The sequence below is a fragment of the Dasypus novemcinctus genome, chromosome 17 (genome assembly GCF_030445035.2).
Source record: "Dasypus novemcinctus isolate mDasNov1 chromosome 17, mDasNov1.1.hap2, whole genome shotgun sequence".
NCBI lineage: Eukaryota > Metazoa > Chordata > Mammalia > Cingulata > Dasypodidae > Dasypus > Dasypus novemcinctus.
Window position 1 is genome coordinate 27,128,079 of NC_080689.1, and position 13,950 is coordinate 27,142,028.

The following is a 13,950-nucleotide window of genomic DNA, read 5'->3' on the forward strand; positions in this document are numbered from 1 at the left end:
TATTTGAATTAAAATAAAAATATACTATTACATTGAGCTATGCACTTATGATTTGTGTATGCACATTATGCTTCAACAGGAAGTTTACTTTTAAAAAAGGATATTTAAAATAAAGTCAGAATACACATTTCCTGAAATCTAAAACAAGTAAAATTTTTGTCAATCATAACCTCGAATTGGCTTTCCGTTGTAGCATGTCTGGAATGAAGGTTAAGGGGTGTTACTAAAGAGTTGTACTGGGAAATGTACTTGGCCCAGTGGTTAGGGCGTCCGTCTACCACATGGGAGGTCCGCGGTTCAAGCCCCGGGCCTCCTTGACCCGTGTGTGGAGCTGGCCCATGCACAGTGCTGATGCACGCAAGGAGTGCCCTGCCACACAGGGGTGTCCCCCGCGTAGGGGAGCCCCACGCGCAAGGACTGCACCCGTAAGGAGAGCCGCCCAGCGCGGAAAAAAAGTGCAGCCTGCCCAGGAATGGTGCCGCCCACACTTCCCCTGCCGCTGACGACAACAGAAGCAGACAAAGAAACAAGGCACAGCAAACAGACACAGAGAACAGACAACCGGGGAAGGTGGGGGAATTATATAATAAATCTTTAAAAAAAAAAAAAGAGTCGTACTATTTTGCCCCAAGTAGGAACCAGGACTAATCAACAAAAATGGATATAAACCCAAGAGGACTCTGCAGTTTGGTGGTTAACATGATCAAATGTTTTGCTGCCTACCTGCATTGCATGGAAAGGTTCTTGCCTAAGTAACTCAGAAAATCAAAGGTACAACTTAGTTTAGCATTAGTCATTTTTGGGGGTTGGGGTGGGGAGGAAGGAGTGGAGATTTATTTGGTTGTTTTTTTTGGTCAAGGACATAAAAAGGGGGAAACGGACTTTGGCCCAGTGGTTAGGGCGTCCGTCTATCACATGGCAGGTCCGCGGTTCAAGCCCCGGGCCTCCTTGACCCATGTGGAGCTGGCCCATGAGCAGTGCTGATGCGCAAGGAGTGCCCTGCCACGCAGGGGTGTCCCCCGCGTAGGGGAGCCCCACGCGCAAGGAGTGCACCCATAAGGAGAGCTGCCCAGCGTGAAGGAGGGAGCAGCCTGCCAAGGAATGGCGCCGCCCACACTTCCTGTGCCGCTGACGACAACAGAAGCGGACAAAGAAACAAGATGCAGCAAAAAGACACAGAGAACAGACAACCGGGGGAGGGGAGGGAAATTAAAATAAATAAAAAAATAAATCTTTAAAAAAAAAAAAAAGACATAAAAAGGTTAAGTCAGAAGTCAGTGATCTACAAAAACAATATAACAGAAAGTACAGATAGTATTAGGACCCCACTCTGCCAATAACTTAGAATGTTAGAATGTTAAACACAATAACCTGATGTTAAACCCACTCGAGCATCTGTAAAATGGAATTAACATCTACCATAGGAGTAATGTTGCTAACAGTGTTGTTGGAAAGTGCAAAGGAGGCACTAGTATGATGGTATTTAAAAAGAAGTTAAGAAATAGTAGTCAAGACAGTACTCATAATAGCAGTTAACATTTATTGAGCATTTATTATGTTCCAAGTGATGTCCTTAGCTTACACTTATTTACCCACCAAATCTTCATAACTATCCCATTATGTAGCTATTATTATTATCCACATTTTACAAATGAGGAAACTAAGACAAAGAGTACTTAGGAAATTTGCCTTAAATCAGTTAGTAAGTGATTAAGCCAAGGCCTCAAGCCAGGTACTCTGACTCCAAAATTCAAGATCTTAACTACAAAATGCAGTGATTGTCTCTCTGGCCAAAAAAAAGAAAGAAAGAAAGAAAAAAACAAAAAACAAAAAGCATACTCATTTCACCACACCAAGGGTGCCATAAATGCATGGGGCTTATTCCAATTAAGTAAGAGGTGAGGCTTTGAATGGCCCCATAGTTCTGGAAGATGCAGACAAAGTTTGAGAAAAACACTTAGATCAATGCCCATGGAAAGCACAAAAACTCTTTAAAAGGCTTATTTGCTCTTGGGAAAAAGACTTTGTAACATTTCCCTCAATTAAGTGTAGGTAGGTCATTTTACTAGTCCTAGTAACAGTAAAATACATGGTTTTAAGTGATGTTTTTAACTGTGATTATCTGTTATCATGAATTCAACTAACTTTAAGAGATTTGTTTCTTTGACTTGATACAATAACTGCCTGAGCTGGATCTGCTCCATAAAATAAAAATTAATTAAAAAACGGTGTCTACAATAATCCCACCCATTTAACTTAGTGAAGACTGGACAACCAAAGGTGTCCAGGTTGGTTTTATACAAGCTGGAAAGATGAGGAGGGCAGAATTCCCAGCCTTTGCCATGTGTTGTACCGTATCAAGAGAGTTAAAGTGCTTTATACCAGGGTCATATGAGATGAAAGCCTGCAACAAAGGTATCCGTATATCCTTTACATTGGTACAGCATATAGGAACAAAACTGGTGTTTTGCTTTTGTTCTTTAAATATATAAGAAAACACTTTTCAATCTTCCCTTTGGAAGGAATCTTAAAAATAACTAGATCACAGTGTTCACCTCAGAGTTGCATATAGAAGTGAGTAGCAAAAATAATATTTGACTCTGAGATCAATGGAACATGACCTGGGGAACCCAGCTTGGTTTTACCAAAACAAGAGGATGCAAATTCATAGTCCTTCTGAAGTTCACTCTAGATCTCAGAAAAATAAGTCACTGAAATAAATAATTATAGTCTTAGTCATTTGGACGAAATGAAGGAAAGGGATGATGCAATACTCTGAGGCTAGAAATACAAAAGAAAACAAAGGTTCTAATGGAAACAAACCAGGAAGAAATGCTCCTGAATTTCTATATCCACCCTAATCTAGAAGAAGGGGCAACAGAATGGTGCATTTATATCTCCAGTCGACTGAAGGAAGACCAATTTTTACTTGCTAACTTCCTCACTGAAACCATATACAGAAATCCCAAGAGTACAACAGATAAGATTCAAAATAAAATATTGATTACAGTTCTAATGAAGTCTTAAATAAAAATTCCATTTATGTTGACATATCTCCAAAACATGAAGGAAACTGTAAAACATGGTATTAGCACTAATTTTATTTTGTTAATGTATTGGGTGATGGAGTCATTATCACTTTCCAAAAGGGAAACAATGTACCTGAGATAGCTTCCAAAATAAGCAACAATATTTGGGTGTTTACAATCTTTCATCATAATAATTTCTTGCTGCACAACTGCAAAGTCTTCTCCTAGAATAAAAAACAAATATGAGTGTTTTAGTAGGGAAGGTAAGTTTCAAAATGCCCATTTATTTCAAAACATAATAAACTAAAGTAGTATGATATTAGTATTACTTTTAGTGATAATCTAAAGTAAATACAGTGCGGTGATTGAGAGTATCAACTCTGGTCCCAGACTACCTGGATTCAAATCCCAACTCTACCCCTAACTAAGCTGTGTGAACTTCACAAATGACCTGACCTCTCTGTGACAATGTTCTCCTTTGTAAAATGGGAATAACAACAATAACCACCTATCTCAGGATTGTTGTAAGGGTTAAATTAGTTACGATATGTAAATGCTTAGAACAGTATTTGATATGGAGTAAGCACTATATTTGCTACTATTTGCTACTATTACTATTATATCTTGGATATGATAATCAACAAATAATTCACTAGGAAAATATGTGGTACTTTTATTACTAAATAACACAATATAATTTTAGCACCGAAAAGTAATTCTTTTTTAAGTTAGGATAGAAATCCTTATACTCCAAGAGTGTCAAATGTAGCTCTACACTCTGGCAGATTGGGTTACTAGATGGCCCACATACACAAGCTTATCCTGTACTTGAATGACTTTTTCCAACTGTGCTGGGATGCAGAATGGAGAGTATTTGAGCCTGGTCAGACTATATTAGCAAATAATCTCTCTCCTTCTACTCTCTCTGTGCCTAAATTCTTCAAAGTAAGATCTGGCAATCCTATAGCAGAGTCACATGCTGTGGTTTCTGAATGAACACTTGTCCTGGAGAGAAACAGAACTACACTGAATGCAAATGCGGTGAACCAGAGACTATGCAGAAAGAACAAAGAGAAATACTTATACTAAAACCAAAGTGGCTTGGTATTGTTAATTCAACTTAAAAAGTATTATGTACTACAAATACCCTTATTAAATGGCTGTCAGTGGCAAAGTAAAAAAATAATAGGCAGCTTCCCAAATTCCTGCTCAAATCATAAGTATGAGATCGTTAGGGCAAGCCCTGACAGTTCTCTTCCATCCCCCAATCAAATCTGTTCCCTTCTTATTTTAAAGGAATATTTGAGGAAATAGTCTCCACAGTAAGAACAGACAGTTTCTAGGTAGTCAGGTAGAATGGCTTAACCTGAGATTCCTGACTAACCTGCTAGGAGATTTTCTCTTACTCGGATCCAGCTTTTTTGAGGGCCAGGTTTACCTGAGTAGCTCTGATGGAAGACCCCAATACAGTAGGTACCCATAACTGGGAGTGATGTCCCAGGACCAGTTCTCTGGCCCTGCCCACCAACCAGAACCATACTGTTTAGAAATAATCCTGATTTTGAGATGCTTCAAGCTCCACTGACTGTCTGGTCTCTCTTACCAGACTTGATTTGAAAATAAAGTTTTCTAGGGAAGTGGCTGTGGTTCAGTCATGTGGGCTCCTGTCTATCACATGCGAAACCCCGGGACTCCTTGTGAAGGCAGGCTCACCCATACGCGGTAGAGAGATGCTGGCCCAGGCGGCGGAGAGCCTACTCAGCAAGGTGACTCCACAAAAAAGGAGACAAGCAAAAACGCAAAAGGACGTGCACCAAATGGACACAGAGAGCAGAGAGCAAGCAAGCTGAAGGGGTGGGGAGTGGATAAATAAAAATAAAATAAAGTTTTCCAGTAGTTTCTGACCTATTCTTGAAGCTAGATAGTATAGTGCTTACTGTGTATCAGACACTGTTCTAAGCATTTTCTTGAACCACAGATAAATAAAACTCATGAAAATATTAGCTCCCAAATGTTAGTTTGTCAAAACAATTTGGCAAAGCTATTCTCTCCAAAATAAAGTTTTGACACATACTGTATCCCTTTCCCTTACCACCAGTAACCAACGAGGCATATTTCAAGTTCTAATACTCTACCCTAAAATCTCATGTAATGTGGATGTTGTAATGGTACCAGGTCTTCTTACCATCAGGTCTCTTTTCTTCAATATGTCCTACACATACTGAATTTACTTATAGTTCCACTCTCACCATGTTATTAACCTGTAAAAAAAATCTCACTGTCTATATGGTAATGTCTAAACCTTTGAGGTAACTTAAACTATCATCAATCTGCTTTTCACATCTTATCTCCCACTACCCCCAAACAGAGCCTATTACTCTGGTCAAATGAAACTACACACTGATTCCCAAACACGCCTAGTTCTTCAACACCTTTGCTTTCACAATTAAAATATCTTCCATTCTCTTATATAAAGCAAAACCCTTCCCAGTCTTAAAGGCTCAAATGAACTCTATCTTTCTTAATCACCCTAAGTGAAATGAGTCTCACAACCTCTATTGAACCCACCAAGTAAATTTATATCGACTCCTCTCTTTTTCATTAGTGTCCTTTCACAATATCCTATCTTAAGTATTTCACAAAGTAAACAGTTAAAGGCAGCTATTCTATACCCTGTGAATTAATTCTTTATAGTCACAGCCAACATCCTTCCTCATTGTCAGCACCAAACCCCTATATACTCACATACATTCTGCTTAATGGATAAATTCCTGTAGTTAGGCAGCTACTTACATAACTCTAGTTAATTTTCACACTGAGTAATAAGCCCCTTGAAGGCAGGAACACTGTCTTTTTATCTTCCATTCAAACTAAAATACAAAATAAACGTTCACTCTCACTGAACAGATGCACTGGGCTAGGAATGAGGAAAACAGCTGCAGATATACTAAATAAGTCCTTTGTCATTTGCTTTATTTTTGAACATTAATATTTTTCAATAGGTAAATACCAAATCTATCCAGTATAGTCATCCTCAAGTCAAAAATATGGTTCTAATATATTAAAGAGTGGCTAAACATCCATGATCAACTTCTGAAAAGTAATTATCATAAATGATGTAATAACTACTCTATGCACAATGGCAGCAAACAAAGAGTAAACAACTGGTGGTAAGGGATTAACTGAAACACTCAAGAGAGATAGGAAAAGGAGCTATATAAACAATTTCTCTAAAGTCTTGCTATACTATGATGAAAGATAAAAGAGGAAATAATGTTTCTTATCTCTCAGGACAGGAAAAAAACTAATATCCTAGCAGTAAAAGCTGACAAAAAAAAAAAAAAGACTCATAAACTAACTCTGGAGTTCCATGAAAAAAAAAAAACCCAGTGGAATGAGATCTTACTGGTACCTTTCACAATTTTCAAATATTGCTCTATAATCTATTTTATTTTTTGGAGGTACCAGAGATTGAACCTGGGGCCTTGTACATGCAAAGCAGGTACTCAACCACTGAGCTATACCCACTCTATAATCTATTAAGTATTGCTCTCATGGAAACAAAACATAGCTTATTTTCTTCTCACTATGAATTTCACTGCTTATCAATCTCAGTATTTTTTTATCGTCTTGGAAAAGGAACAAGTTTCTTCATTTAGAAGTTTCTCCCACAAGTTGCTACCTAATTAATCAATGTTGTTATCTGTCTACATTTATATTTTACTTCAAAAACTGCAAACAATAACACAAACGAGTAATTATAAGTTAACTTTAAGTGTTTTTTAGTGTGAAAAACAAAAGAACATGAGCCAAGAATAAGGAGAATTAGATCTACAAATAAGGTATGTGACTGAGCAAATTACAAATGTTATACTTTTCTGCAATACGAGATGTAAAAGTTAGTCTTAAGAGATTTTTTTAACAGTACTTCTCCTCCAGTAGGGGTTTTCTGTGACTAAACTTTTGAAAGCTGTAAAACATCTAACAACCATTGGGATAGATGATCTAAAAGAAGTTCCTTATGGTCTAAAATACTGATCTGAAAACACACACAAAAAAAGTAAGATTCAAGGGACTCATAATGTAGATACTTTTAATTCCTTATCAGAACATGAAAGTGCAGCCCAAATGTACAAGTTCTATTCTACTAGTAAGCTCTGCCTCAAGCTTTCACCTTAATCTATTTTTAATTTTCTTTCAAAATCAGTCTGAAGACTTGGTAGTGTCCTAGTCCAATCAGCCTAAAGATCACAGGAACAAACCTGCAGTCTGACACCATCAGGTGTACTGAACCACTCCAATGAGGAAGACCACACATCAGAGGACTCTTGGGCAGTCTCACCAAAAAGAAACAGATACAGTTACTACAAGATTTGGGGGAAGAGTAGAATTTAGGTGAAATTTAAACGTAGCAGTGTTTTGATAGACTTAGAGCAAGGCGGAGCTGGGGTAAAGGGGTCTACTTCAGGACTCCACAGCAAAGTGAACATAATGTCCTGCTACCTTCCAAGTTACTAAGATTGATATGGACTATGATGTCCAGAAACCCCTCTGAAACTCTGCATCTGGTTTGTACTATCAAGACTACTTCTCTATATTAAAGTGAATTAGAATCACTAGGCAAGGGTGAGATGTTTTATTCTTGCTGATATAATTACATAGAGCCAACTTTCTGATAATCCATGATTTTCAAAATTTCCCAGGGGGTAAGGAAGCCATAGCCACTCAAAGACAGTGCTTGATAGGATGCTTTAAAGCTGCACCACTGTTGGCAGAAATACTGCTTTCAGTTACGTTTGAAGCTTTATCTCTACCTGTTATTCTAGCCTAATGGTGCTAAATTTTTAATACCTCAGAGTGACTAATTCTTAGTTTTCCAATAGTCACTTGAGATTCTACCTATACATCAAGTCAAGAGTGTGAGGAACAGCTTGCTAATTATACTTACTACATTATTCTCTTCAGAAAAGAGTTTATTTCTTGGTTGATCTTTTGGTTTATTATGCATCCATTTCTTCACAAAAGATGTCCAATTTAGGCAGATATACTGGTTTTGAAAACATTTATATCTTAGTCCAATGAAATTCATTTACTCATTTAAGATGCACAGAAATCAGTTTGTTAAAATGTAGATTCTTAGTTCTGTCACCAAAGATTTTAAATTTAGTTTTAGGGTATAATCAGGAAACCTCTATTCTTTCTGATAAACATTCACCTGAATGTGATGATACCAATGGTACCCACAACACAGTCAAGTCCTTAGTATAGAGAAAGAGAGCAAGCTCTGGAGCTAGACTGCCAGGGTTCAAATCCCAGCTTTACACCAACTAAGTCAAGTTATTTAAACTTTCATTGCTTTAGTTTCTATATATATAAAAACATACGGATACTAATATAAGGATTAAATGAGTCAAGATATATAAAACACAACAGTGCCTGGCACTTAATAAGTTTGAATAAATGCTTGTTATTAATTAGTACAAATAACTGTCAGGGTTTAAACTAATCCATTTCTAAGCTATATCTTCTATTCCAGTTTCCATATCTCTCTCATTAATTTGATTCATTCAATCAATATTTGCTGAATGGATATTAGGTGCCAGAAACCCTGTCAGAAACCAGGAATCTTATATTAAAGAAAACAGATATGAAGGTTTGTCTTAAATAATAATCTAATGAAAATCACAAAAATTCTTACCAAGAGGTCTTTCTGTTTTTCATTCCTTAAAACATGCCCTTTTTACTAAGAAAAAAAAAGATAAACTTCTCAAACAATTACTATTACTAAATCTTTCATTTAGATGTGTGATCCATTTTGAGTTAATTTCTGTATATGTTGAAAGTAGGTTCCAATTCCATTTTTCTGCATGTGGATATCCAGCTGTCCCAACTCACTTAACAAGACTTCCTGGAGTGACATGACTAAGATGGTAGACTGAGCCATCCCACAGAAGCTTTAAACAAAGAGCAAAACCTAGTAGAACCATCTTTCTCAGAGTTGGGAAACAGTTAAAGGATTGCAGCAACTGAGTGAATGCTGAATCAAGAAAAAGGCAACTTAAAAATGATAGAAAAACCTCTTGGTGCCCTTGCTTGCCCCCTCCCATACCCATCTCCCCAGACTCAGTGCAGAGCTGGCAAATGCTCCCAGTTTGGATCCCTGGTCCTGATTCCAGGAGCAGTGTAACCCTTGTGCACATACTAGGGTGCCTATGTGTCTACACCAATCTGTCCTGTGACTGCCTGACTAACCCCGGACACTAGTCACAAGCTAGTCATGCCCTGCTCCTAGAAGTGGCTCTCAGGATAGCTAGAATGTGGGTGCCTGGGGCAAAGGATTGCAGGCTGTTGTGACATACAGTGTAACACCTGGAACTAGAAGAAAACACTATTTCCTAGAAGAAAAAGGAATTTCAGATCTGCATAAAAAGGGAAATTGTTAGAGCTATGTGTGCATGCCTAGAATAAGAAGTATATGCAGAAAAGATCAAGGAGGACCCTAAGCTTTCACCCCAGGCTGCTCTTTAAACTCTTTGCTAGAAAAAAACAACAACAAAAAAACCTTTTTGTTAGTTTAACACAGACCAATCTACAAAGACTGAGAAAGGTGTTTTGTGTACATGGTTTTTTTTTTTTTGTTAGTGCCTTATGTTTACAAAAATTGCTGTGATAACACTAGATGATGCATGCTTAAAGAACAAACCACACAGTGACTAAACTCCAAAGATAACAAATTAAAATACCAAACTGTCTAATATGCAATAAAAGGTTATGAGGCATGCAAAGAAAGAGGAAACACTATGCACACATGAGTAGGGTAAAACATTAGAAATCATCAATGAGGAAGGCCAGAGTTTGGGCATACCAGGTAAATACTTAAAAAAATAATTGCATTAAATATGCTCAAAGAGATAAAGGAAAACACAAAGAACTAAAGGAAATCGAGAAAATAATAGCAAAATGAGAATATCAATAAAGAGATAAAAATCAGAAAAAAGGAACAAAATAAATACAGCAGATGAAGAACACAGTAACCAAAATTGTAATTCCCCACTGGAGTTCAGGAGTAGACTGGAGATGGCGGAAGATTCTGCAAATTTGAGTAAAAGACAATTGAAATTATTTAGTGTAAGGAGCAGAAAGAAAAAAGAACGAAGAAAAGTAAACAGGGCTTGAGAGATTGGGGGGACATCAACAAGCATACCACATAACCTTTATGAGAATGCCAAAAGGTGAAGAGAGGAAGGGGCAGAATGAATATTCAAAGAAATAATAGCTGAAAGCATTTTTTAGGTTTAATAAAACACATGACTATAAACATCCAAGAAGCTCAACAATCTCCAAACAGGATAAACCAAAAACAACTCATACCAAGACACATTATAATCAAACTACAAAATGCCAAAGACAAAGAGAGAATCCAAAGTTCAAGAGAGAAGAAACAGGTCATGGTACAAGGGAACACTGTTATGGTTTGAACCTGTATAGACTCCAGAAAAGTGTGCTTAAAGTTAATCCTGTTCTGTTGGTGTGGACCACTGTAAGGAGGCTCTTTTGGTGAGTAGGATCTTAACTTAAGATGTGACCCACCTCATTCTTAATCCTCTTACTAGAGTCATTTATAAGATAATAAAATTCAGAAGAGAAAGCCACGAAGCAAGAAGCCTAAAAGTAACAAAACCCACATGTGTCTTGTCACGTGATAGAGAAGTCCAGGAGTGCTGGCAGCCAGTCTTCAAGAGGAAGGTATAGTACTGATGATGCCTTGATTTGGACATTTTTACAGCCTAAGAACTAGAAGTTTGTAACATAATACATTCCCACTGTTAAAAAATCAACCCATTTCTGGTATATTGCTTTTGGCAATCTAGAAGACTAGAACATACATCAATAAAAATAAATCCTGTATAGTCTTAGATAACATGGAGACATAAAAGCAGTGGGATGACTAACATACATAAAGTGAGTGCTGAGGGAAGTGGATGTGGCTCAACTAATAGAGCGTCTGCCTACCATAAAGGAGGTCCAGGGTTCAATACCCAGGGACTCCTGGCCTGTGTGGTGAACTGGCCCACTCACAGTGCTGCCATGCACAAGGAGTACCATGCCATGCAGGGGTGTCCCCTGCGTAGGGGTGCCCCATGTGCAAGGAGTGCACCCTGTAAGGAGAGCCACCGCCCACCAGAAGGGCAGCCCACCCAGGAGTGGCACTGCACATGCAGAGAGTTGACACAGTAAGGTGATGCAACAAAAAGAGACACAGATTCCTGGTGAGACCTGACAATAATGCAAGCAGACACAGAACAACACATAGCGAATGGACACAGAGAGCAGACAAAGTGGGGGGAAAGGAAGCAAAATTTAAAAAATTAATCTTTAAAAAAAATAAAAATAAAAAATAAAGTGAGTGCTGACAACAAAAATTTGCTAACCAAGAATCTTATATCTGTCAGAATGGCTTTCCAAAAATGAGGGAGAAATTAAGACATGCTCAGATAAATAAAAGCTGAGAGAAGTTTGTCACCACTACTGAGGCCCTACAAGAAATGCTAAAATGAATTCCTCATATGGAAAGGAAAGGACTCTATATAATAGATTGAAGCTGCGTGAAGAATTAAAGAACTCTGGTAAGTATAAATGCCAGTGTTGTTGTATTAATGATTTGTAAGTCTACTTTTTACTTATTACAGGGTTTAAAATGCAAATGCATAAGGTAATGTTAAATATATGGTTTGGGACTTATATAAATATATAATCTGTGACAAAATAAATAAAAATAGGGAAGGGGAACAGAGGGGTACAAAAATACAGTTAATGAATGTTTTGAAGTTAAGCTTGTATCAAATCAAACAATACTGTATTATAGTTTCATGATACTAAATTTAGGCCCCTTGCTTACCACAAAGAAAATATGACCAGAAAAAATGAGAAGCAATTCTGAAGAGCTCACTACAAAGGACGAACAAAATATAAAAATAGGCAATTATGGCAGAACTGAGAGGCAAAAAAGGTATAAGACATATTAAAAACAAAACAAAACAAAAATACCAAAGTGCAAAATAGTAGAAATCCTGCTTTATGAGTAGTAACTTTAAATGTAAAGGTGTTAAACTCTCCAGTCAACAGGCAGAGATTACCAAAATGGATAGAAAAGCATGACCAAGAGACTCACCTTAAATTCAAAGATACAGGTAAAGATACAGAAAATGAAAGGATATAAAAAATATTCCATGCAAACAGTAACCAAATGAGAGCTCGGGTTGTTTTATTAGTAACAGACAAACAGTAACAGACCTTAAGTCAAAAAATATTACAAGGGACCAAGAGACACTACATATTTAAGGAGTTAATTTCATCAAGAATTACAAACATACATGCACCTAAAAACAGAGCCCCAAAATATATGAAACAAACATTGACAGATTTGAAGGGAGAAACAGTTCTACATTAATAGTAGGAGATTTTAGTACACCACTCTCCATAATGGACAGAACATTTAGAGAGACAGTAGATCAATAAGGATATGGAAGACCTGAATAATACTATAAGCCAACTAGACCAAAAGGCATCTATAGCAGAGTTCATCTAAAAGCAGCAGAAAATGCATTTTTCTTAAGTGCACATGGATCATTCTCTAGGAATGACCATATTATAGGTCACAAAACAAGTCTCAATAAATTTAAAAAAACTAAAATCATACAAAATATCTTCTTCAACCATGACGGAATGAAGCTAGAAATCAATAACAGGAGAACTGGAAAATTCTCAAAAAGGAGGAAATCAAACCACATACACCCTATATTAGTCAACGCACCAGAAATCTGTTGGCTTTCATAAAGGTTATTTATTTGTGATAGAAGCTAAAGTCACAAGGCCATAAGCACAAGTTACTTCCCTCACCAAAGTCTGTTGCTATGTATTGAAGCAATATGGCTGCCGGTCTCCACGAGAGTTCAGCTTTCCTCTTCCTCCAAAGGCTCCATGGTCCCAGCTCCTTCTGATCTTGGCTGTAGGCTAGCATAAGGCTCATCTCCCTCCAGGGCTCACTTCTTTCCTGGATTTCTCAGCTCTGAACAGAGCTCTGGTCTCATCAGCTGAAATCTATCAGGCAAATGTTCAGCTCTCTCCCTGGGGCTCCAGCATCTGAAACTAAACTCTCTGTGTTCTTCTTTTGTTTATTTAGTTCTGTCTTTGACTGAGCATCCATTTATATAGACCATAGCTCAAGGTCTCAAACTGAGTCACCGTAATAATGTGGTCAAATAAAAGCCCTAGTCTTGATTTCACAAAGTAAAAGTAAAACCTCTGAGCCTAATACAACCTAATATGCCCAAAGGAACAGACCAGATTACAAATACAACCCAATATCTATTTTTGGAATTCATAAACAATACCAAACTTCCATGCACCTTTAATCAATGGGTCAAACAAGAAGTCACAAGAAAAACTAGAAAATATCCTGAGATGAATAAAAATAAGAATACATGGGATGTGGCAAAAGCTGTGCTGACAGGGAAATTTATAGCTCCAAAAGCTTACATTAAAAAAGATGGAAAGTGGACTTGACTCAATGGATAGGGCGTCCGTCTACCACATGGGAGGTCTGCAGTTCAAACCCCGGGCCTCCTTGACCCATGTGGAGCTGGCCCACGCTCAGTGCTGATGCGCGCAAGGAGTGCCCTGCCACACAGGGGTGTTCCCCTGCATAGGGAAGCCCCACAGGGCGCAAGGAGTGCGCCCTGTAAGGAGAGCTGCCCAGTGCAAAAAAAAAGTTCAGCCTGCCCAGGAATGGTGGCGCACACACGGAGAGCTGATGCAACAAAAAGAGACACAGATCCTGTGCCGCTGACATCAACAGAAGCAGACAAAAGAGCATGCAACGAATGAACACAGAAAACAGACAAATGGGGCGGGGCGGGGC

The 13,950-nt window shown here is 37.9% G+C and overlaps 1 protein-coding gene across 5 annotated transcripts in view; it reads right to left on the reverse strand.

Moving 5' to 3' along the window:
* MAP4K3 (mitogen-activated protein kinase kinase kinase kinase 3) overlaps positions 1–13,950 on the reverse strand; it is a 251,566-nt gene that overhangs the window by 147,848 nt on the left and 89,768 nt on the right. For all 5 annotated transcript variants that reach the window (XM_058278442.2, XM_058278440.2, XM_058278443.2 and 2 more), the window contains one exon: positions 3,163–3,253. In XM_058278442.2, coding sequence (XP_058134425.1) covers positions 3,163–3,253 — 91 coding nt within the window. The remainder of the gene's footprint in view (positions 1–3,162; positions 3,254–13,950) is intronic.